This window comes from Geotrypetes seraphini, chromosome 1, assembly GCF_902459505.1.
Source record: "Geotrypetes seraphini chromosome 1, aGeoSer1.1, whole genome shotgun sequence".
NCBI classification, from domain to species: domain Eukaryota; kingdom Metazoa; phylum Chordata; class Amphibia; order Gymnophiona; family Dermophiidae; genus Geotrypetes; species Geotrypetes seraphini.
In genome coordinates, this window is record NC_047084.1 from 78,009,352 (window position 1) to 78,032,908 (window position 23,557).

Here is a 23,557-nt window from a genome sequence, read left to right on the forward strand (position 1 = left end):
GCTAAAGAAAAAATACCGGATCCTGCCAGGGTGGGAGGGAGAGGTTAGTACAAAAATGCTAGACTGTGGAGATGGGGAGGAAAGGGTATTAAGATGCCTGACCTTTGTGGAAAGAAAGAAGGGAAGGGAAACGGAAGGGGAGGAGGACAGTGATGCCAGACCACAGGAGGGGGAAGATGAGAGATACAGAGGTGGAAGGAAAGGAGGGAAGAGAGAGATACTATGGGAAGGAAAGGAGGAAGACATGCCAGGGAAAGAGGAGAGAGAAGCCTCTTTTGGCTCTAATGGGAGAGGGAGTTCTACTTGATTTGTACCACTGTTGTTGAGAGCAATAGGCCCTTAGCAATACCCTATAAAAAAAGTTTCCTTATGACCTATATTAATGTCAAATCACGGTGTGCCCTGAATTATGTAATCCCAGGTATCCAAGTGATGCCCCAGATCTCTTTCCCAATTGTGTTTCATTTCTGTAAAATCACTGCATCCCTCTAGCCTCCCACAAGACCTTGTGCAATCCAGAAGAGGAGATCACATCCTCCAAGGCGTTCTCAAAGAATTTCTTCAACTTCTGACCCATCTCATTTCCTAGAGCCATTCCATCCAAGGATCTAATAGTGTTATACCTGTATGTGCACCATGTTCCTCAACCATCCCCTATCTTGCTCTTAAAGCTATTATTTCTTTAACTCTTTAATAGGCAGAGGGTGAAAACTGCTGCTTTATGTAACGTGATGTTGAACGAGAACTACAGTATCAAGTAACAAGGAATTTGGAAATGCTTCTGAGCAAGAATCTGTTATAATAATACCCTTAGCGTGCATGTGCACTTCAATCCCCGTGTTCCCATGCCTCTGTGGTGCCATGTCCCTGCATGCGCAGTAGGAGCCTGTGCATGTTTCCTCAGCAACATTCCTGCACAGAGAAAATTCATCTTCACCGCCATACTGACCTGATGCCTCGCTGGGGGCCTGACCTCGGTAACCAGAATAGGCGGGCAAGAGCCATCTTGCAGATGTTGGAGGCCTGGCCTGTGAGGTTGCGGAGGTGAGCTGCGCTGCGGGCAGGGTATGGGATGGGGGAGAAGCGGCCCTGAGCCATGAAGTCTATGCCCTGGAACCTGCTGTCTTGGAACCTGCCCATCCATGGAGGAGCACCAGGCCCAACACTACTTCTTCTACTGGTCCTCGCCGCCCAGCCCTCAGCAGCATGAAGCCCAGAGTGATAGCAGCACCGCCAGAGCCAAGCCCAAGCCTCAGAAACATGAGCAACCGCACGGCCTCCAGCATCAGGAAATGCACCCGAATAATGGGGGAAGTTAAGGAGAAAGGGAGGGCCATGACAAAAACAGAGAGAGGTAGGAATTTGAATTAACATCAGGTAGGAGGCAAAGGGTAAAACTCCAGAAAATCAGAAAGTCCAGGGTCGGAGGGAAAGAAGGAAGGAGAGAGTCAGATTAGTTCCTTGGCCAGCAGGAGGGAAGTAGATGATAAGTGGAATTGTATCGTGGATTGGAAAGGGAAGGATGAAGGCCTGTTTTGAGAATTGTTGAGGTGAAGGGAAAGGTGCACTGCAAGGACCAATCTTATTCTTTCTCTAGGAAGGGGTGCTGCTGTACAGGGGGGAGGTAAAAGAAAGGGAGAAGGGCTAATGCTGGACAGGAGGGAGGTGAAAGGAAGACAGACAGGAGGAAAGAGACAGAAAGAAAAAAAAACCCCAGACAGATGGGGCATAGAGAGAGACATAAAAAAAGAAAGAAAGACAGACAGGGGGCCAGGGAGTGAGAAAGAAAGAAAGGGAGCAGAAAGAGGAAGAAAGACAGACATACAGACAGCACATATTCTAGCACCCATTAATGTAACGGGCTAAAAAACTAGTGACAAATAAAGGGTTAATTGTACATAAGCATTCTCTCCTGGCATACAACCGGGGTTGTACTCGCTCAGCTGCCCCTCACTACCTCTGGTTACCCCTATGAGCCCTCCCCTCTGAGCTCTGCTCAGCTGGTAAATTCTTCCTATTTGTTCCCTTCTCTTCAGCTGCCAACTCTAAACTCTATCCCTTCTCCCTTGCTGCACCATATGCTTGGAACAAGTTGCCTGAACCCCTACCGTGGGCTCCATTTCCGGCATTGTTCAAGGTCCGTTTAAAAGCCCACCTCTTTGAGAGTGCTTTCAACTCCTAACTCCCCTACCCTCTATGTCATGTCTTGTCTGTCCAATGTAGATTGTAAGCTCTTATGAGCAGGGACCGTCTATAAATGCCAACATGTACAGCGCTGCGTATGCCTTTTAGCGCCATATAAGTGATAAGTAATAGTTGTAGTTTGGAAGCTACCTTCTGCCAGCCACAAGATGGTGGGCGTCGCCTGTGCGAGGCGTGACGGGGGGCGTGGCTACGGCAGCTTCTGGGTTTGACTAGAGCTGGACCCGAGAAGCTGCGGGAGTTATCGTCTCTGCCTAGGAACGTCATGGCTGTGGTGCGCGCGACCGGCCGAGTTTGGCTGCACGGTGAGTGGCGCCGCGCGAACTTCGGCTGCAGCTCTGGCTTTGCTTGAGCGCTCGTCTTCCCCACCGTGCCCCGAGTCTCAGTCTCGCCAGGGTGTCCGCTTCCGTTTTGAGAGCTTCTGGACAGCGGATCGCCAGGTCTTTCAGGAAGGAGAGCAGGGTGGTGCTGCGCTAAATTACACCCATCTCGCCGCTGCACAACAACAGCCCGGACGTGCGCGCACACAGCATTGATAGATGAGAACGGCGCGAGCGTGTAACCATGATGCAAACCGCTCTGAAGGCAGCTCCTCGGTTAAGGAACAGCAGGAACACAACACACCGCGGCCACAGCATGGCCCTACCTTGCAGAACAGTGACCATGTTTAGTGAGACAGGCTGGTGGGTTTGGCACGTGCCCTTTTCAGCCTGGGTATCCTTGAGTGTTAATGCCATCCTTCTGGTGTTACAATTTATATATAGACACAAGTTTGGTAGCTATAATCAATTTAACTTCCTTTTAGGCATTACCATGTCGCCAATGTAATAAACATAATGGTACTATGGATTAAGATGAAGGTTTCTCTTTATTTTAAATACAAGGCAAATGGAAATATAAAGGACACTACAGCACTTAAATTTTTAGAGTGACATATAGCCAGAGTTTGATATAGTGAAGAGAATGAGAGTTCTCCTGATATCAGACTGGTCTTGCAGAATACACTATAAGGCAGGGGTGCCCACACTTTTTGAGCTTGTGATCTACTTTTAAAATGATCAAGTCAAAATAATCTACCAACAATAAAATAAAAAAAAACAACAACCCCACAAAGCACACTGTACGCAGAAAAAAATGTTAATTATTTATATTCCATGGGTTTTCAAAGAGGTCAAGGCAGCTGACTATGCAATGTCACCTCAGTAACAACTATACAAAAAATAGACAAATATACCCCCTTCCTTTTTACTAAACCACAATAGCAGTTTTTAGCGCAGGGAGCTGCGCTGAATGCCCTGCGCTAAAAACTGCTATTGTGGTTTAGTAAAAGGGGACCATAGTGCAAAATATAGACAGCAGATAAAAATTCTCAAAACGGACACATTTTGATCACTAAATTGAAAATAAAATCATTTTTCCTACCTTTGTTGTCTGGTGATTTCATGAGTCTCTGGTTGCACTTCTGACTGTGCATCCAATATTTCTTCCCTTCTTTCAGCCTCCTGTATGCTTTCTTTCCTCTAGACATCATTCCCTCCCCAAACTTTTTCTTCCTCTCTCCCTGCTCTCCTCCCCTTTCTTTCACTCTTTCTTTCTGTCTCCCTAACCCCTTTTTTTCTTTCTGTCTTTCTCTCTCCATGCCCTTTCTGTCTGTCTCCCTGCCCTCCCCCAAGCCGCCGCCATCGCCATCTGGGAACAGGCTGCTGCCGTAAAGAGGACACTGAAGCACCGGGCTGACCAACCTTCCCCACCTGATGTCAATTCTAACGTCGGAGAGGAAGTTCCGGGCCAGCCAGGCAGTGATTGGCTAGCCCGGAACTTCCTCTCCAATGTCAGAATTGACGTCGAGTGAAGAACGTTGGTCGACCCGGCGCTTCAGCGTCCTCTTTACAGGGTCGGGAAGCAGGTAGAACAGAAGGCAATGTGAGTATCACGGAGCCCAGGATGGACTCCATGTTCGACTCATGTTGCCTTCGCGATCGACCTTTTGGGCACCCCTGATATAAGGAGAGGCATGGTGTTTTATCATTTAAGATAGTTTAAATCTGTGGTCTCAAACCCTTTGCAGGGCCACATTTTGGATTTGTAAGTATTTGGAGGGCCTCAGAAAAAATAGTTAATGTCTTATTAAAGAAATTACAATTTTGCATGAGGTAAAACTCTTTATAGTTAATAAATTTTTCCTTTTGGCTAAGTCTTAATAATAATATTGTAATATTGTAATTCAAGAAACTGTTTTATTTTACTTTTGTGATTATGATAAACATACCGAGGGCCTCAAAATAGTACTTGGTGGGCTGCATGTGGCACCCAGGCTGCGGGTTTGAGACCACTGGTTTAAATGGAGGGGAAGGGAGTGTCTTTCATAGGGTTGATCATACATGTGTTGAATGTGTGTTCTTTGTAATCAGGAAAATGCAATATTAACTGTCCTACAGCAAAGTTTTGGCCAAACTGTTTCCAAGTGAGAAATAAGATAAGATATGCCATTTTTACTCTAATTACAATGAACAGTTTGTTTTTTTTGGGGGGAGGGGGGTGGGTTAATTGTTAAGTTTCTTTATTTCATATACTTCTGCTAGCCTTGAAAAGATCCCCAGTCACATTTAAAGTGTTACCACAATATGCAGTGTGTCTCCTTTCATAACATATGTGATGTGAACACCTACTTGGCTGACTTTAAAACATCCCTGTGTTTCCTCTTCTTATAAACAGCATTGACATTATCAGTCCAAAGAATGGATATTAGGTACTGTACGTAAGTGGCAAGATTCATGCAGGTCTGATTTTTTTATTGGACAGAGCCAGCAGCAGTAGGGCTTCCCTTTCAGCACGGCACTGATATGGATATTCTCCTTGCATAACACTTGTTTTCCAAACCAGAGAATGCTAGGTTTGAGATGGTTGTTTTTTTATGCAAAATCTGTGGGACGACGAAGGGCGATGAAAATGATAAAAGGTTTGGGATGACTTCCCTATGAGGAGCGGCTAGGGTTCTTCAGCTTGGAGAAGAGATGGCTTAGGGGTGATATGATAGTCTATGAAATACTGAGTGGAGTGGAAAAGGTAGATGTGAATCGTTTGTTCACTCTTTCCAAAAATATTAGGACTAGGGGGCAAGCAATGAAGCTACTAAGTAATAGATAAAAAACAAATAAATATTTCTTCACACAACATATAATTAAAGTATGGAATTCATTGCCGGAGAATGTGGTGAAATCGGCATAGCGGGGTTTAAAAAAAGGCTTGGATAATTTCCTAAAAGAGAAGTCCATAGGCCATTATTGAGATGGCTTGGGTAAATCCTCTGCTTATTCCTAGGATAAGCAGCATAAAATCTGTTTTACTACTTGGGATCTAGCTAGGTCCTTGGGACCTGTGTTGGCCACTGTTGGAAATAGGATACTAAGCTTGATGGACTTTCGGTCTGCCCCAGTATGGCAAATCTTATGTTCTTAGGACACCATCTCAGTGACTCTAGTAGACACCACAAGCTAACATATCCTGATTTAATCCCCCCTTCCAACATATTTGCTTATTGATCTGTGGTTTGAAGACAGATCCCCCTCCCCACACAATGTGCAGTTTTTAATCTATGTATAGGGAGCAGTAAAGCTTTTCTTTCATCTTGTTTATTGCTATTGTTCTTAGATGTAACACAGGAACAAATATTTACCCCCCCCCCTTTTACGAACCCATAGCGTGGGTTTTAGCGCCGGCAGCGGAGGTAACTGCTCCGACGTTCATAGGAATTCTCTGAACATTGGAGCAGTTACCGCCGCTGCCGGCGCTAAAACCAACGCTATGCGTTCGTAAAAAAAATGGGGGGGTTAGTTTCCCGAAAATTAGTTTTTGCTCAAATTTTTAAAACGCCATCCCTGCATATGAAATGATTTGAATAATTATTTTTCAAAAATTATCAGAAAACACAAGTGGAGGCTAAAATGCACTGCGGTAATTACTATTTGGGCTCTAATATGGTTAAACAGACAGAATGCACGGTCACTGGGGAGGTAACAGGTTATTTTGGTGCTTTCTTCAGGATGATCATGTTTTTATAACTTGTCTACCCGGTTAGAAAAAAAAACTCTGTAAAAAAAATGTATTCCCTGGAAAAGAAAACAATAGGTTTTGTTGCTGTAGCTGCCAATCTAGTTATATTACTTGGCTGCTGTGCTCCAGTAAAAGACTGCTTTGTATTGAAAGCTTAATGCAAAATAGCATGTCACAGACTCTGTTGACCCAAACTCTCTCTCCCTTCCCTCAGCACTTTGAATCATTGCAACAATATCATTGTATTGCTAACATGCAGATTTTGTTACGACAAGCTATACATCAGTGATCTCAAACTCAAACCCTTTGCGGGGCCATCTTTTGGATTTGTTGGTACTTGGAGGGCCTCAGAAAAAATAATTAATGTCTTATAAGAAATGACAGTTTTGCATGAGGTCAAGCTCTTTATAGTTTATAAATCTTTCCTTTTGGCTAAGTCTTAATAATAATATTGCCATTTATAGCTAAAGAGATATGATCAAGAAACTGTTTTATTTTACTTTTGTGATTATGATACTTTTGTGATTATTTTACTTTTGTGATTATGAGGCCTGCCAGGGCCTCAAAATAGTACCTGGCAGGCCGTGAGTTTGAGACCACTTCTATACATGCTTTGACATCACTGACATGTGTGACTCTTGTCGCTAGTGTTTGTTTGATAGCTCACTGATAGTTTGGGCCTCCAATTTTGTCTCAGTTATCAGAAGCAGCAGCTGTGGAGGAGGGTGGACCGACCTTCCAAGGAGGTGGCAGTCCTCTGCTCATGCAGCACAGACCAAAGACTCAAAACATCAGATCCAGACTGCCCAGAGGTATAGCTTATCTACTTGTGCAGGAGCTTGTGTGCAGTTTGTCCACTCAACAGCTTTCTGACAAATTTCTGGAAGCTGCCTGGCTTCACGGTTGAGTTAGTGGGGTTCTAGACTTCCTCAAGCCCAGGAAAATTATTTCATGGAGGCACAACAGTGGACAGAGTTAAATGTAAGAATATTACAGTCTGCTTAGGTCTTAGGCAGTATAGAAATTTTTTTAAAAATAAAATAAATATTTTAAAGTTTTTCATGCCCTTGTCATCACATAAGTGATATTTCACTTTGGGATGAGTGCTTTGCTCAAGATTAGTGGAAACTGGCAGTTATTTCTGGATTTCTTCAGTTATTTGATTTGCTTCCCCTTGTATAGAATGTGCTGGTGGAGTGAGAAGATTCTGTAAGAACGGAACTGCCTTGAAATCATCAAACTGTGTTTGTTCTTTATTTCAAGTTATTAAAGAAAGTGTTCAAAGAACTAAAGTCTTGGGTCTCATAGCACTAAGGTTACATACACTCCTCATATGCCTTGAAAGAGAAATGGAGAGGGGGAGGGGGGCTGATTTTTCACTGTTCATGGTAGGATTGAGCGGGGAGAGCAGGGAAATTGGAAAAATGTTATTGTGGAGATGCAGATAATTGTTTTTGGTCCATTTATGAGGATGCTTGCACCCTTCCACACACAAATAGAGGAATACATAGATGTGCATTAAATTAATAACCTGCATTCCTGCATTATTGGAGTATCTTAGCTTAGGCATTACTGTACACTTCTCCAGACTATATGACAACTGTAAGTAATATTTTCTGCATCTCCACAATAACTAAGCTTTAGTTATGACATAAGATGAGAAGAGATGGAACCCAGCATTTTCTTTTGTTAAACGGAAGAGGACATCAGCTAGATTAGTTGTATTTGAAAACACATACTTAAGCAATGCATGTCACATTTTCCTGTGTCTCTCTAGGTTCTTCTCATAGTACAGTGCAGTGATAATTGGGCACACTATGGGCTAGATTCGTGTACCGATTGGGTTGCGACCAGATTTCCCTCGGGCCCCATTCACTAACCTCTCCTGCGATCCGCTTCGAATCCGTGCATGCAAATGAGGAGAAATGCATGCAAAGTAGGCAGGGACATGATTCACAACACAAAATTCTCGATCCAACTGGGCTGGCTGATCAACTGAAGAAGCGACTGCTGGAGACCAGTCGAAAATGTCTTTCCGACTCTGGAAGCCCTGCTTTCTGCCCTGCTCCCCGCCCTCTCCTGCCTGGTCGCTGGTTCTCCTGCCCTGACTTTCCTGAAAATCTCCTGCCTGATCGCCGCATTGCCTGGTTCTCCTGCCCTGACTTCCCCGAAAATCTCCTGCCTGCTCGCCACATTGGCCCCCTCGGTTCTCCTGCCCTGACTTCCCTGAAAATCTCCTGCCTGCTCGCCGCATCGCCACCCCAGTTCTCCTGCCTTGACTTCCCTGAAAATCTCCTACCTGCTCGCTGCATCACCGCCCCGGTTCTCCTGCCCTGACTTCCCCGAATCTCTCCTGCCCTTATCCGTCCTGCTTTAAACCTGCAGGTTAAAACCACGGGCTCATAGGGCTAAAAACTAATAAAAAAGTTTAAAGTTAAAAAAAAAAATAAAAAATTGCGACTCTCGACGGGAATGCGCAGACCATCTACAGATATTCTGCGCATGCGTGGGGATCGCAGAAAAGTGATCCATGCTGACAGATGGGGGCGTTCCTCTGATCGCCCCATGTGCATATTTTAGCTTCCAGAATTCGTCGGACCTGTCCGGATCAGGCCCAATCGGGCAGGTTGATGAATCTAGCCCTATGTTGTTCCAGAGCAACCTGGAAACTTTTCAGTCTTTTACTAAACTAAAACTTGAATGTATAGACTGGGTTATCTTCATATAATAAAGCTTGATTCGGTTTACAATAAAATAAAAAGATATAAAAAAACCAAACTTACAATTTTGAACATAACCAAATTTTTAAATTTTTGCAAAAGGATTGAAGTGAACCTAATTCTCTTAACCTTAAGGTAATATCGTTCCATATCTCTGTTAGTTTAAACCAGTGTCCCTGTCCTGGAGGACCACCAGGCCAACCTAATGAATATGTATGACAGAGATTTGCATATAATGCAAGTGACAGGCATGCAAATCTGCTCCATGCATATTGATTAGGGCTATCCTGAAAACCCGGTTGGCCTGGTGGTACTCCAGGACAGGATTGGGAACCACTGGTTTAATTGAATAAGTTTTCCCTAGTTTACCAGTAGAAACAATACCTTTAAGTAATGGAAAAGAAAGTTTAAGTTTTTGCAAAGTCCTTACCAAAAACTGACTGAAGGTTTCTGGGTTCTCTTCTAAGGTGTATTATCCTTTCCATTTCAATGGTATTGTCTTCATTTGGAAGGCCTCCTCATCCCCCTTTATAGTCTGATCTTTAATAGTGATCAAGTCAAGGTCTTCTCTTTTTAATTTCCCAATTTTCATGAATCCTCTGGAATGTGGGAATCATCAAACCTCACCCAATGGTGCCTTAAGGATTTCTTGTTTAATCTCTACCGAGACATCGTAGAATTTTCTGCTACCAGAAGCACTAGTTTGAATCTACTGACTTGTGTCCTTAGCAGTATTCCCTCTAAGCAGTTTTGGATGTAAGGGATTCTTCTGCTGTGGCGGACTCTGATCTCCTTCAACCTATGGCCACTTGCAGTTCGTCCATGCTGTTCTTTGTGGGGCGGGAGATCACTTTCCACAGGTTGAAAACTTATGCTATTGGGCATTTAAAAACCAAACCACAATTACAGACAAGTTTGGGGATCTTGCTGCAGGAAGGGCAAGATGCCGTAGGAAGCAAATACTGTACTTAACGGTGATGCTATTGGTTGTACAGGAAACCTAAAACTGGCATTTTGATGCTGAACATGGGAGGCCCAGAGACCCTGGATGATGTTCATGATTTCCTTCTCAGGCTTTTTTTGGACAAAGACCTGATGACGCTTCCTGTGCAAAGGTACGCAATGACTGCACTGTATAGGATCAGCACAAGAATTATCCAGAGAGTTCCTTTTAGTTTGCAGATGTTCGTTCTTTAGATGTCATCTTAGTATCTCTAGAAAGGATGTATGTGATATCAGAAATCTACATGTGGCATCTTCTGTAGATAATACTTAACAATGGGACAAGGCCAGGTACTATGTTCGACAGATTTATCTGACCCTTCAATTCTGCTCATCACCTACCATGCCTTACACATCCCTTCCCCCTTTTCTCCCAGTCACCTATCTGTCTATCTGTCCCTCCCAAATCTAACTGATGTAACTTCGCTGTCCTTACAGTTCCACTTGTTGTATACCATCTTGAACTGAAAAGGTATGACGGGATATAAATAAAGCTGCTATTATTATTAGTATTATTATGTGGCTGTGACATAGATAGGTTTTGATTGTAGCTGCTGCTATACTTCCTCTTCACACACTCATTCCGCATGACTTTGCACTGCAGTATTTCAAAGAAAACTTTCTGGCGAGTTTGTGAATCATAGCTAAATAAATCCCCAGTGTTGGTATGTTGTACCTCAGTATTTCTCAAGCCAGTCCTCAAGTACTCCCTAGCCAGTTGGGCTTTCAGAATATATGGAGGGTCATTTTCCAAGCACCCCATGAAGGGAGATTTGCATATGCTGTCTACAGTGCATGCAAATCTCTCTCATACATATTCACTCCAGAAATCCTGAAAACCCGACTGGCTTGGGGATTCTCCAGGACTGGGTAGAGAAACACTGTTGTACATGGTTTTGCCTTTTAATAATGTTCTTTTGTATGTGAACAGTGGTCCTGAAAAACTCAGTAAGTTGCAGCCAATAAATAATAATAATAATAATAATAACTTTATTCTTGTATACCGCAATACCATGGAAGTTCAATGCGGTTAACAATAGAAGAGACTGTACATTTACAGCGATGATACATATTACAGTGTTGTTACATTTACAGCGAAGTTACATAAATAGCAGTAATGAAAAGGCATATACTAAGGAAGAGACAGTACGTATATAGCGATGTTACATGTTATAGCGGTGGTAAATGGAGGCAATGAAAAGTCAGGGCAATTAGATAAAACAGAGATTGAGAAAGAGAGGCCATAGTGGCTTGGGAGGGGGGCGTAGTCAGAGGGAATGGAGGCATGTCGAGGTCAGGAGGGTGCAGGGAAGGAGGGAAGGCAGCGTTAGCGGAATTTGTCGAAGAGGTAGGTTTTTAGTGACTTCCTGAACAGGTGGTAGGGCGGGGAGTTGGAGATGAGGGCGGTAAGGCAATTGTTCCATTTGCCCGCTTGGAATGCTAGTGTTCTATCAATGAATCTCTTGTAGAGGCAGCCTTTTAGGGAGGGAAAGGTGAATAGGTGGGCGTTTCGTGTGTGAGAGGGGCCTGCTATTTCAAGGTGCTCAGACAAGTAGATTGGGGAAGATCCTGTAAGAGTTTTGAAACAGAGGCAGGCGAACTTAAAGATGATCCTTGCCTCAACTGGAAGCCAATGGAGTTTGGTGTAGTAGGGGCTAACATGGTCGTATTTTTTGAGATCATAGATGAGGCGGACGGCCGCATTTTGGACTGTTCTAAGACGTTTGATGGTATTTTTATAGGATCCCAGGTAAATAATGTTGCAGTAGTCTAATATGCTTAATACCAGAGATTGAACGAGTAGACGGAAGGCTTGGTGGTCGAAGTAGCGTTTGATGGAGCGCAGTTTCCAGAGGGTATAGAAACATTTTTTCACCTGGGCACTGGTATGGTCATCGAAGGTTAGGGTGCGGTCCAGGATGACTCCAAGGATTTTTATGGTGGGTAAGATAGGGTAATCTAGCCCATTCAATCTGAGGGAAGTGTTTGTTAATTTGTGGTTGGGACTCGCTAGGAAGATTTTGGTTTTTTCAGAGTTCAATTTTAATTTGAGTTTTGAGGTCCACAATTCTAACTTGGTGAGGATAGATGCGATGAGTTTTTCCGTTTCTAGAGTGAGTGAGGTAATGGGGACAATGATGGTGATGTCATCTGCATATATGAACGATTTTAGGTTAGAGTTTGCTAGGCTTCGTGCCAGAGGGGTCAAGTAAATATTGAATAGGGAGGGGGATAGGGGAGAGCCTTGTGGGACTCCACAAGGGTTACGCCAGTGGTGGGAGAAGGCTCCATTACTGTGGACCTGGTAGGTACGGTTTGTTAGGAAGCCTGTGAACCAATCTATTACCTGTCCGGAGATGCCGATGGAGTCAAGGCAGTTGAGCATAATGTCGTGGTCGACCAGGTCGAAGGCACTACTCAGGTCGAATTGAAGTATCAGGGCGCTTTTACCCAGAAATGAAAATGGCAAAACCAATCTGCCCATCTTAGATTCATCTTTTAATAAATGGGTGTTATCACTAAAAGAAGACATAACTATGGCTGAGGGGAGATATGAGTGAAGTCTACAAAATCCTGAGTGGAGTAGAACGGGTACAAGTTTATCGATTTTTCACTCCATCAAAAATTACAAAGACTAGGGGTCACTCGAAGTTACAGGAAAATACTTTTAAACCCAATAGGAGGAAATATTTTTTCACTCGGAGAATAGTTAAACTCTGGAATGCGTTGCCAGAAGATGTGGTAAGAACGGATAGCGTAGCTGGTTTTAATAAAGGTTTGGCCAAGTTCCTGGAGGAAAAGTCCATATAAACATTTACAGGACGGGAAAGCATTAACAGAAAATAGCATTAGCACATGAAGGCATATATGAGTAAATTAAAGTATTTTATAATCTACTTCACAACTCTGCCCTGCATCTTCGGCAATGCCTCTAATATGTCCATGCCATTGCATATATTATTACACCTGGCACTATTTTATAAGCCTATGGTTTTCATAATGACTAATAGCTTCAAAAGTTGGTGACAAGATTATTTACTTGTCACTGAGAAGCACTTGAAGACTTTTTCTCCTTAATTACAATTTGTTTCTTTAGAGAGAACTGTTCACTATATAGAGGACTTTATAAAATACTGTTGTATATAATACATATGTTATACTAGTCTTTAAGCCCGTTACATTAACGGGTGCTAGAATAGATGTGTGTGTCTTGTTTTTCTTTCTTTCTCTCTCTCTCCTTGGCCTCTTTCTTTCTTTCTTTCTTTCTTTCTTTCTTTCTTTCTTTCTTTCTTTCTTTCTTTCTTTCTTTCTTTCTTTCTTTCTTTCTTTCTTTCTTTCTTTCTTTCTTTCTTTCTTTCTTTCTTTCGCTGTCCACCACCACCCCTTGCCTGCTCCCTCTGTCCAGCAGTATCCCTTCTCCCTTCCTTTTACCTCCCCCGTGTCCAACAGCACCCCTTCCCTGCTCCCCCTGTCCAGCAGCACTCTTTACCTGCTCCCCCTGTCCCTCTTCCCTGCTCCCCCTGTCCAGCAGCACTCTTTACCTGCTCCCCATTTCCATCTTCCCTGCTCCCCCTGCAGCCGGCTTCCTGGTGTCTTTGAACCGCTGATGCTCCTCGTCAAAGCAGCCTCCTGAAGATCGCGGCCGGCTGTAGCGAACCTCGCAGGCTGCTCTGCACCTTGGTAGCACGTTCCCTCTGACGCGATCGCATACGTCAGAGGGAACGTGCTACCGAGGTGCAGAGCAGCCTGCGAGGTTCCCTACAGCAGGCCGTGATCCTTAGCAGGCTGCTTTAAAGAGGAGCAGCGCCGTCGGCAGCGGTTGGTGAGTGAGGGCAGGAGAGGAGAGTCGCCGGTGTGTTCCCTGCCTCCGTGTTCCAAAATGGAATTCGGCATGGAGGGACACAGCACGGCAGCAGTGATCACAAAACCCTAAGTGCGCATGCACGCTTAGGGTTTTATTATAGAGGATAATACTGTTGTATAAAATACTTATACAGTGGTACCTTGGTTTATGAGCATAATTCGTTCCAGAAGCTTGCTCGTAATCCAAAGTACTCATATATCAAAGCACATGTCCCCATAGGCCACAATGTAAACTGAAACAATTCGTTCCACAACCAAGGTTTACTATGGTGGCCCAGGGGTGGGTGGGTACCTGTCTTTGGGTGCTGTAGCCCTTGCAGCATGGTGGTTTCCTTTCCCCGGGGTCCCCATGCGGCTCTCCTCCCTCTTTGGCGATGCCTTTGCCGTTAACTAGTGCCTCCTGTGCTTGTACGTGGTGCGCCTGTTGTTGTAGCAGCGCTGGCTTGACGGGGGAGTTCAGAGGTCCTGCGCATGCGTTTGGAGGATGGCCGGCTTGAATCGGAAGCCGGGAGGCACTGGTTAACGGCAAAGGCATTGCCAAAGAGGGAGGAGAGCCGCAAGGGGACCCCGGGGAAAGGAAACCACCACGCTGCAAGGGCTGCAGCACCCACAGACAGGTACCCACCCACCCCTGGGTCACCCTAGTGAGAGCTCGTGTAGCGAGTCAACACTCGTTTTGCAAGACGAAAGTTTGCTGAGTATTTTGCTCGTCTTGCAAAACACTCGCAAACTGGGTTACTCGCAAACCGAGGTTCCACTGTATAATATTGTTGTTTATAATACTGTTTTATAAGAACTACTTTATGTTTGTATTTGCCCATATAGGCAAAAATAACCATAAAATTATCCCTGTTAAACTCAAAAGTTCATCTGTGTATCATGCAAAGACAAAGGGGGAAGTTCACTTAAATTACCATCTGAGAACAAGATCTTGGTTCACTGTAATTACTTTAGTAAGAGTATTTTCCCTTTTGTAAAGAAGGGAATTATTTTTGCTGCTTGAGTGGAGGGTGTTTGAATTTTTTTAATAGTTCAAAGCAAGACATCTTGATCAGGAAATAATTGGGATACAGATAAAACAAATTTAAAAAAGCGCAAATCTTAATCATAAAACATCAATAGTCCATGAGGCATAGGGGGATTAGCACTAAAAATTATCATTAAAAATGTCTGAATGATGTGTCATTACTGGAAGCAAGATACTCTCACAGCATGAACTAATTTTTGACAGTGCCCCAATATTGACTTTCTTTTAAAGAATGGGTAAAATAATGGTGAACATGTGGCCCTTTGTAATAAACATGTTTGAGATGTGTTTTTTGTTTAATTTTTTGGGAGAAATCTATTTTAATTTTATTTTCAGCAAGCTTGCACCGTTTATTGCAAAAAGGCGTACACCAAAGATTCAGCACCAATACAGCAAGATAGGTGGAGGGTCACCGATCAAAATGTGGACTGCCAAGCAGGGAGAAGGCATGGTGAAACTGTTGGATGAGCTTTCTCCTCGCACAGGTAAGGTTTTCTCCAGGTGTGTCTGACTCAAGATAGTCACCATACTATTCCATATGCATGCAGGCTTCTTTATATAGTTGATCTAAAATAGCTGTAGTAACTTCACTTAACGTGAAGAAGACAGAACAATTCAACTAGCATGGGTTATAACTGGCCCTCTGCTAGTAAGGTTTCTCAGCAGTATCCATTTTCATGAATTCTGCCACAAAGAGTGTAGAACAAGGGCTGTTTTGTGTGGTATAGTTCTGGCTCTGTTTATGTGGCCTTCCCTAGACCACCTCTATCATGGTTTGAGTAAATTTAATTATATTGTTTCTATCTTCTTAGATTCCGACTTCTTTCAGTCTACAATATGGATGGTCTGGGCAGGGCTAGATTAACACTGTGTATTGGGCCCTAGGCAAATGTATATTTGTGGGCACTCTATCAAGATTTCTTCTTCCTCCCCACTCGCCCCAACATTTCACTATTCCAGAAGTAGCAGGGAAAGTAGAGCCTATCAGACTCATTGTCAAAAAAGATGGATGTCTTGATAGTCAAAACGTCCAAGTGGAAGCACACTCCCTCTTTCTGATAGAATCGTCTCTTCAGAATGACATGTCCTTCCCCTCCCAATGCATCTTGGGATGTGGTGGGAGGGGCTTAAGACCTTGATTGGCTCAAAATGGAATTTGAGCTAATCAGGGCCTTAGGCCCCTCCCACTGCATCCAAAGATGCATTGGGAGGGGGAAGACAGTCATTCTGAAAAGGCGGTAGGAGGGAGTGGGCTTCCCTCCTGTCAATTTTTCATCAGAAGGTATGGGGTGATAGGTAATGTTGGAGGAAGGGGTGTAGGGCTCTATGGACAGCAGCCCTCTGTGGAGAGGGGCTGGGGGGAGATTGGTGGGTATGAGGGAGGGAAAGAAGAACAGCGGTTCTCCCTGCCGGTTCAGCTGATCCTTGCAGGGGAATCCCCAAACACTGAGCTAGCAGAACTCCATGAAACTGGCTCAGCTGATTGGGATTTCCCTGCTGTGATCAGCTGATGGGAAGCCTTTCAGACAAGGTAGTTGGGTACCATGTCCAAAAAGCTGGCTTTTGTGCATTTTCCATGTGGACATCTTTATATTAGAGAGTGGGCAAAAAAGATAGATGTACTAGGGACCAAAACGTCTAGATAGGTCATTCTTAAAAGAAAAAGATAGATCTAATCTAATCCTCTATTTCTGCATTGCTCATACCTAGGTAGGCTCAAGGTGACTTATAGAGAGGGGAGAGGATGGAGAAGGGGGGAGGGGAGAGGGGGGAAGGAGGGGATACAGGTGATTAAGTGTCAAATAAATGAGTTTTCAGTTTCTTCTGGAATATGGCGTGGTTAGGTTCTGTTCTGGTCGTTTCAGTAAGGTCATTCCAAGTTTTTACACCTAGAAAGGTGAGCATGGAGTGGAAAACACGTTTTTATTGAAGATTTTTTGTGGAAGGGAGATTTAGAACTATTCTGTTGAGGGTTCTCCGAGAAGTAGACCATGCTTTGGAGAAGAGCTGGACGAGAGGAGCTGTGGAGTTTCCATAAAGTATACAGTGAATGATGCATGAAGTGTTGAAGGTTATTCGTGATGGGATGGGTAGCCAGTGCAGTTGCCTGGTGAAGGCTGTAATTGAGTCATATTTTCTCAGGTTGAAGATTAATCTAACAGCGGTGGTTTGGATGAGTTGCAAAAATAAAGCGGTGTTGATTCCCATCTAGATATAGTTGCAGTAGTCTAGTTGTGGTAATATCATCACTTGTACAATTAGGGCGAAGTGGTGTTGGTGAAAGTATGGTCTGATTAATCTTAGTTGTCTCAAGGTGTAGAGGGATTTCTTTCGGAGATGGGAGATTTGTGGTTCCATGGGAAGTGTGGAGTCCAGTATACAACCTAGGATTTTGGAGGATTCTTCTACAGGGAGGGTCTTGCCTGATCGAAGAGTGATGCTTGTTGGTGCCGTCTGTTGGAGTGTGTGGAAGTATAGAACTTTGGTTTTAGTTGTGTTTAATTTAGTTTGTTGGTAGTTGTCCAGATTTGGATTCTTTCAATATTATGTGAAAATTTGTTGGTGATGTCTGAGTGATTGTTGGTTATGGGAATAAGGAGAAAGATGTCATCTGTGTAGGACAATATGCTTTCGTCTTTAAGTTTAATGTTACCAAGAGAACTCATGAAGAGGTTGAATAGGTTGGGGGAGAGTGGGGAGCCGTATTCTGAGAATGGATGTTTTCTCTACTGGATTTCTTGACGTCTTTCCCAAGACGTTCAAACTCAAACTCAGACATCCTATTGAAAACGCCCCTCCACCTGTGGGTATATTGGCAGTAATACTTGGTGAATGAGTAGGAGGACCCTGAAAGCACATGCCTCAAATGGAGAGGCATAATGGTTAAGAGCTGGAGAGCTGCCAAATTACCCAGTTCCAGGAGGGAAATTCTGAACTAGTCCTGAATTTCTACAACCCTATCCTGGTACATTATGGGACATGAAATGCTGATTTTACTTGGTAGTATCAGGGACTACAAATAGTACACTGAACTTTGATGTAAGTTCAACCATCGGACTGGCTAAAATGTCTCCTTCATGAAGCCGGGTAACTTGGCAGCTCTGCAGCGGTGCAAATAACATTAACTTAATAGTCGAGTTTCAGCTAGTGAATATGCAAAAGATTGATTTGCATATACTGCCCCTTGCATTGCAAATCTCATGCGCATTCATTGTAGGTAGCTTGAAAACGCAGCTGGAATCACTTCCTTGGGCATATAAAATGAAAATCCAAGAAACAAGGTGAATGCCCAAGGATGTCTTGCAACCCTCACATTCTCACTGTGGCACAACAATAAAGATGGTTGTATTCTCTGTATAAAAGTTTTTTTCTAAATAAAGTATTTGAAAAACTATCTACTTCTATTTGGTTTAAAAGATCACTATGTAATTTATGGCATGCTCCCTACTGTTTTATTCTTTTTGAAAGAATAAACAATCGATTCACTTTTACTCATTCCATTCCACTCAGTATTTTATAGACCTCAATCATATCTTCCCTCAGCCATCTGTTCTCTAAGCCGAAGAACCTTAATCTCTTTAGGTTTCCTTACATGAGTTATTCCCATCCCCTTAATTCGGTCACCCTTCTTTGTAACTTTTCTAATTCCACTAAACTTCTTTTGAGATGTAATGACCAGAATTGCTCACAGCACTTAAGTTGCAGCGATACAGAGGCATTAAGATTATAATCTTTGTTTTATTCTCTGTCCCTTTCCTAATAATTACACTTCTCCCTCTGTATTTGCTGTGATAGGGGATTAACAGAATCGCAAATACATAAAAAAACGTGAACAACTTTTTCATATGTTATTTGCTGTTTTCTATTAAAAACCATCGTTAATATGGTGAAACCGGGAATAACATGGTGGGAGACCAGGCCTGTTCCTGAAGGAGAGACAAAACACAGCGAAGAAAGTGCTTGGAATCAGTGATTTCTCTATGCAAGCTGATGTAATCTGAGGGGAGGTGCCAGCAAGCTAAAAACCGCGAATGCTGAAACCGCGAATATGGAGGAAGAAGTGTACTAGTATTCTACTTGGTTTTGGGTTGTTTTTGGGTTTTTTTTTTGGATCTTGCCACACACTGAGCTGAATATTTCAATGTATTGTCTGTGTTGGCACCTAGATCTTTCACTAAGCAGTGATTCCTAATTCGGAACCAAGCATTGTATGTAGCTATAAATTGGGTTGTTTTTCCTAAATGTGCGATACTTTGCGCTGGTCCACAGAAAATTTCTTCTGCCATTTGGATGCCTAGTCTGCCATTCATGCAAGTCTCTCCTGCAATTTTTCACAGTTTGTGATTTAACAACTATGAATAATTTATAAATGTTAAAAAAGGTGTCAGGTCAAAAGCGCGCCGGGACAAAGGCACGCCCAGACAATTGAGCGCAGCGTGGAGGTGCGCGCTGCTCAAAATTAATGTTTTTAGGGCTCCGACGGGGGGGCGTTGGGGGGAACCCCCCCACTTTACTTAATAGACATTGTGCCTTGTTGTGGGGAGTGTGGGGGGTTGTAACCCCCCACATTTTACTGTAAACTTCACTTTTTCCCTGTTTTGTAAGCTTTTGGCAGCTTTCAACGGAACTATGCCTGCATGGTTTTGCCTATGGCCCTGAAGCAGTGGTCCGAGTGATAAGTCCACGAAACGCTGGCCACGTCGGCAATTTTTGGCAACTTACAGGCAACTTCTGAACTAACAATGACAACGATTAAGATAAGTACTTAGTTGTCAAATTCTATTGCAAACTAATAGAGAGATGTATCTATAGTTTATTAAAAAGTTACAGTTTACATAAAGGTCTTATAAAAAGTTAAAAAAAGTTTAAAAATTATATTTATTCAAACTTGAAGTAAACTGTATTGAATACATCCTCAGGTTTTTGGGGCCAGTGATTGGAGCAGGAGCAATTACGCTGAAGTTTCAGTCCATGATAGGACTTTGCGTAAGCTCCCATTCTGAGGCCTTTTCCTGAGTAGTTACAATCATTGTAGAATTAATTTTAGATACTTACTCTCTGGAAGTGGTATTTGGTATCATTTTTGTATATTGTGTTTTGAACCACTTCGGGTGAATATATCCTGGGGGTTACAAACCCCCCATAACGCCGGCGCGATGTCTATTAAGTAAAGTTGGGGGGTTCCCCAACAAACCCCCCCGTCGTAGCCACTAAAAACAGTAATTTTGAGCGGCGCGCGCCTCCGCGCTGCGCTCAATTGTCTGGGCGCGCCTTTGTCTTTCGCGCCGTTGTCTATGAACCGTTAAAAAACAGTGTTCCTCAGCACAGATCTCTCTTTGTCGACAGAATTGTTCATTTAACCTTAGTCTTTGTTTTCTACTAATCAGTTCCCAGTCCACAGCAGAACATTGCATCCTATCCCATGAGGAACTTTGTCAAAATCTTTCTGAAAATCTACAGTAGATAGTACTGCAATATTATATACTTGGGATATCTCAAGAAAACCATCAAACGACTGAAAGTCATCCAAAATGCTGCAGTCCGTCTCATTTATGGCCTCAATAAATCAGACCATGTAAGCCCATATTACAGAAAACTACACTGGCTGCCTGTGGAAGCAAGGGGTCATTTTTAAGTTTGCTTGCCTTTGCTTCAAAACCATGACAGGTTCATTCCCATCCTGTCTGTCTCACCAATTCAAATTCCCAGGCACAACTAATACACGCAGTACCCACTTGTTCGCTTTTCCATCCCTAAAGGGCTGCACCTACAAGAGATACCTCGATAGAACACTATCATTCCAAGCAGGCAAATGGAACAAATGTTTAACCAACTTCATCTCAAATGCACTTTAGTACCAAACGTTTAGGAAGTCAATAAAAACTTATCTCTTTGACAAATTTCTCTGACCCCACTTCAACCTGATGTACTTCCAAAACACTTCCAGATAAACCTAACTAAACTTAACATGCCAATGCAATTTCAAAAGTTCTCTGTAATGTCGCTGTTTCTATACAATCTCTTTCCTTGTAAACCTCTTAGAACTATTTGTGGTATGGAGGTATATAAAAATAAAGTTATTATTATTATATTATTTAAAAAAAAAAATGTCCAAAAAGTGGCATAAAGAGATAGATGAACATTTTTTTTCTTTTTAAACCCTTCCAATTTGCTGTTTTCAAAACTTATATTCTAGATGGATATCTATGCTGTCAGTCAGTAGTTTGTCTAACCCTCTCTTTTACTAAGGTACGTTATGCTTTTTAGCGTGCGGTAAATATTAGCATGCGGTAAATGCTAACGCTTGCATGTTATCCTATGGACGCGTTAGCGGTTAGTTCAAGTGTTAATTTAGCGTGCCTTTGCAAAAGAGGGCCTAAATCTCAAGGTGGCGTGTTAGAGACATGATGTGGGCAGGACTAGAGTGGGCTTATGGCCTGGACATTTTATTGTCATAATCAAACATTTAAGATATGGCCGGGGTACAATTTAGACGTCTGGGGCTAGATCTGTTTTAAAAATGAATAAGTGCCAAAAAATGTCCCAAACTGACCAAATGACCACTAGAGGGATGAACTCCCCACACTCCCCCAGTGGTCACTGACCCCCCCCCCCCTCCACTCCCCCGCACTCCCCAGATAAGAATGAAACAATACATACTAGCCTATATGAAAACTGTTAGAGCAGCAAGCAGGTTCCTCAGGTAGCCTAGTGGGCGGTGTAGTTAACAAAAGAGATGGAGGCTCAGACCCATACCCCACTACACTTATGGTGGAATTGGTGGAATCTGTGAGCCTTCCAAAATCCACCTAAATCCCACTGTACTTACATGTAGGTGACACCTGCAGGCATAAGGGCTGTAGGTGTGGTGTAATTGGATCCAGTAGGCTTGGGGTGAGTTTTGGAGAGTTTACCATACAATGTAAGGTGGTTATGGTGAGATATTTGTGCCTGGAACCTTTTATGTGAAGTACAGTACAGTGCCCTAAGGTGTCCCACTGCTTTGCTGGGATGTCTGTGTGGCTAGTCTGTTAAAATTTCTGGCCCCTCCTACATCCCAATGGCTTGTTTTATCCATTTTTTTGAAAATGGTTCAAAAAGATAGATGCTTTGCCAAAAATCAGAGTGTTATACCTAAAAATTAAGGTTAGTTTTGAATTCACCGACCCCCCCAATAAAGAAAAAAAGGTGTGAAACAAAATATTACCCACAAAAATTTAACAAACAAGAAAAAATGGGTCTCAAGTCACATCAAATTACAGTGGAACCTTGGTTTACGATCAGGCTTTTTGATCGTCCAAGTAGCCATTTAGGACACTTTTTAGATGTTTTTTTTTATTTTTTATTATGAACCCCATAGTGAACAAATTTGGGGTATGCAGCTGTAATGTAAAACCACTGTCTTTCTGTGAAATAAATTTAAATACTTTTCTCAGACTGCTTTGTTGGCAAAATGAGTGAAACCTGCCCTTCAGCTCTGTAGATTGCAGAGTAACTGCTGTGGTACATATCTCCACAGAGAGCTTGGAGGACACCACCCTTACAGCAGGAGCCAGAGATAAGGCCTGATGATCAATATTCTGCCTTACTTGCTGCTTTCTGGATCCTGACCATAAGGCAAAATATGTCAGAGTGACTGAGGGTTAGTCAATGCTACCTCCTTTTGTACCCACTGCATACTTTTGTATGATGCTGCAACAGCTATTGCAGAATTTATTGGCCTCATTTTCTAAAATGCATCTATTTGTGCTTTATAGCATAAGAAGTTTCTTGTACAATCAGTTTGAAAGATTTTTCTGTATAATGCAATCAACTTATATTACTTAGGTCTAGATTCACTAAGCAAACCGATCGTGTACTGATCGGTTTGCGATCACGTTGCAACCCCGCTCCCATTCACTAACCTTACTCCTGATTCGATTCCTGCCTCATCCGATCTGCGCATGCAAATGAGGGGGAATGGCATGCAAATATAGGAAGGAAATGATTCACAAAAGAAAACTTCAGGAACACCGACTGCGCTGGCTGATCAAAAGAAGCAACTGCTGGGGACCAGTCGCTCACCGCTATTCCGACTGTCCTGCTCTCTGCCTGAAATCCCAGCCCTGCAGCCCTGAAATTATCCAAAAAGTGCCCAGCTCTCTGCCGCTCTCCTCTCTTCCGCCATGCTGCCCTGCTCTCTTCTCCCCTTGCCTCTTTGCCCTATTCCGCCATGCCGCCCTGCTCTCTTTGGCCATGCCTATCTGACCTATTTTGCCATGCCGTCCTGTTCTCTTTGGCCATGCCCCTCTGTGAGCCTGTGTTTTTAACCCATGGTTTTAACCCATGGGTTAAAAGCGGGGCTGCACTTCTCGTCACCAGCCCCGGCTGATCTCCTTCACGTCCTATACTGACAGTTGTAGCCTCCTCGATCCCCCCTCTCCCCCCCTCCCATACTTGTGCTGAGAGCCAGCGCATGCGCAGACTATCTACAGGAAAATAAGATGGTCCGTGCATGCGTCACAATTGCTCTGCAGCGATCCGTTCAGTGACTGTGTGGGCGTGCCTCCGATTGCATTAATTTGCATGAGGAGGCTTGCTGAATCGATCGCCCAAGAAGACTCGTAAATGGATTGGCCACAGATTGCCCAGCAAAGGTAGGCTTTGTGAATCTAGCCCTTAATTCCTTATTGTTTAGACCAGAAAAGTC

The 23,557-nt window shown here is 43.3% G+C and overlaps 1 protein-coding gene across 3 annotated transcripts in view; it reads left to right on the forward strand.

Annotated features, from left to right (window-relative positions):
- Positions 1 to 2,336: 2,336 nt before the first annotated feature.
- Positions 2,337 to 23,557, forward strand: part of FECH (ferrochelatase) — a 95,212-nt gene continuing 73,991 nt past the window's right edge. The window contains exons 1-4 of one of the 3 annotated variants that reach the window (XM_033933827.1): positions 2,343 to 2,507; positions 6,953 to 7,067; positions 9,971 to 10,090; positions 15,205 to 15,353. In XM_033933827.1, coding sequence (XP_033789718.1) covers positions 2,468 to 2,507; positions 6,953 to 7,067; positions 9,971 to 10,090; positions 15,205 to 15,353 — 424 coding nt within the window. In that variant the 5' untranslated portion in view covers positions 2,343 to 2,467. The other 2 variants (XM_033933844.1, XM_033933838.1) reach the window with 2 other exon arrangements.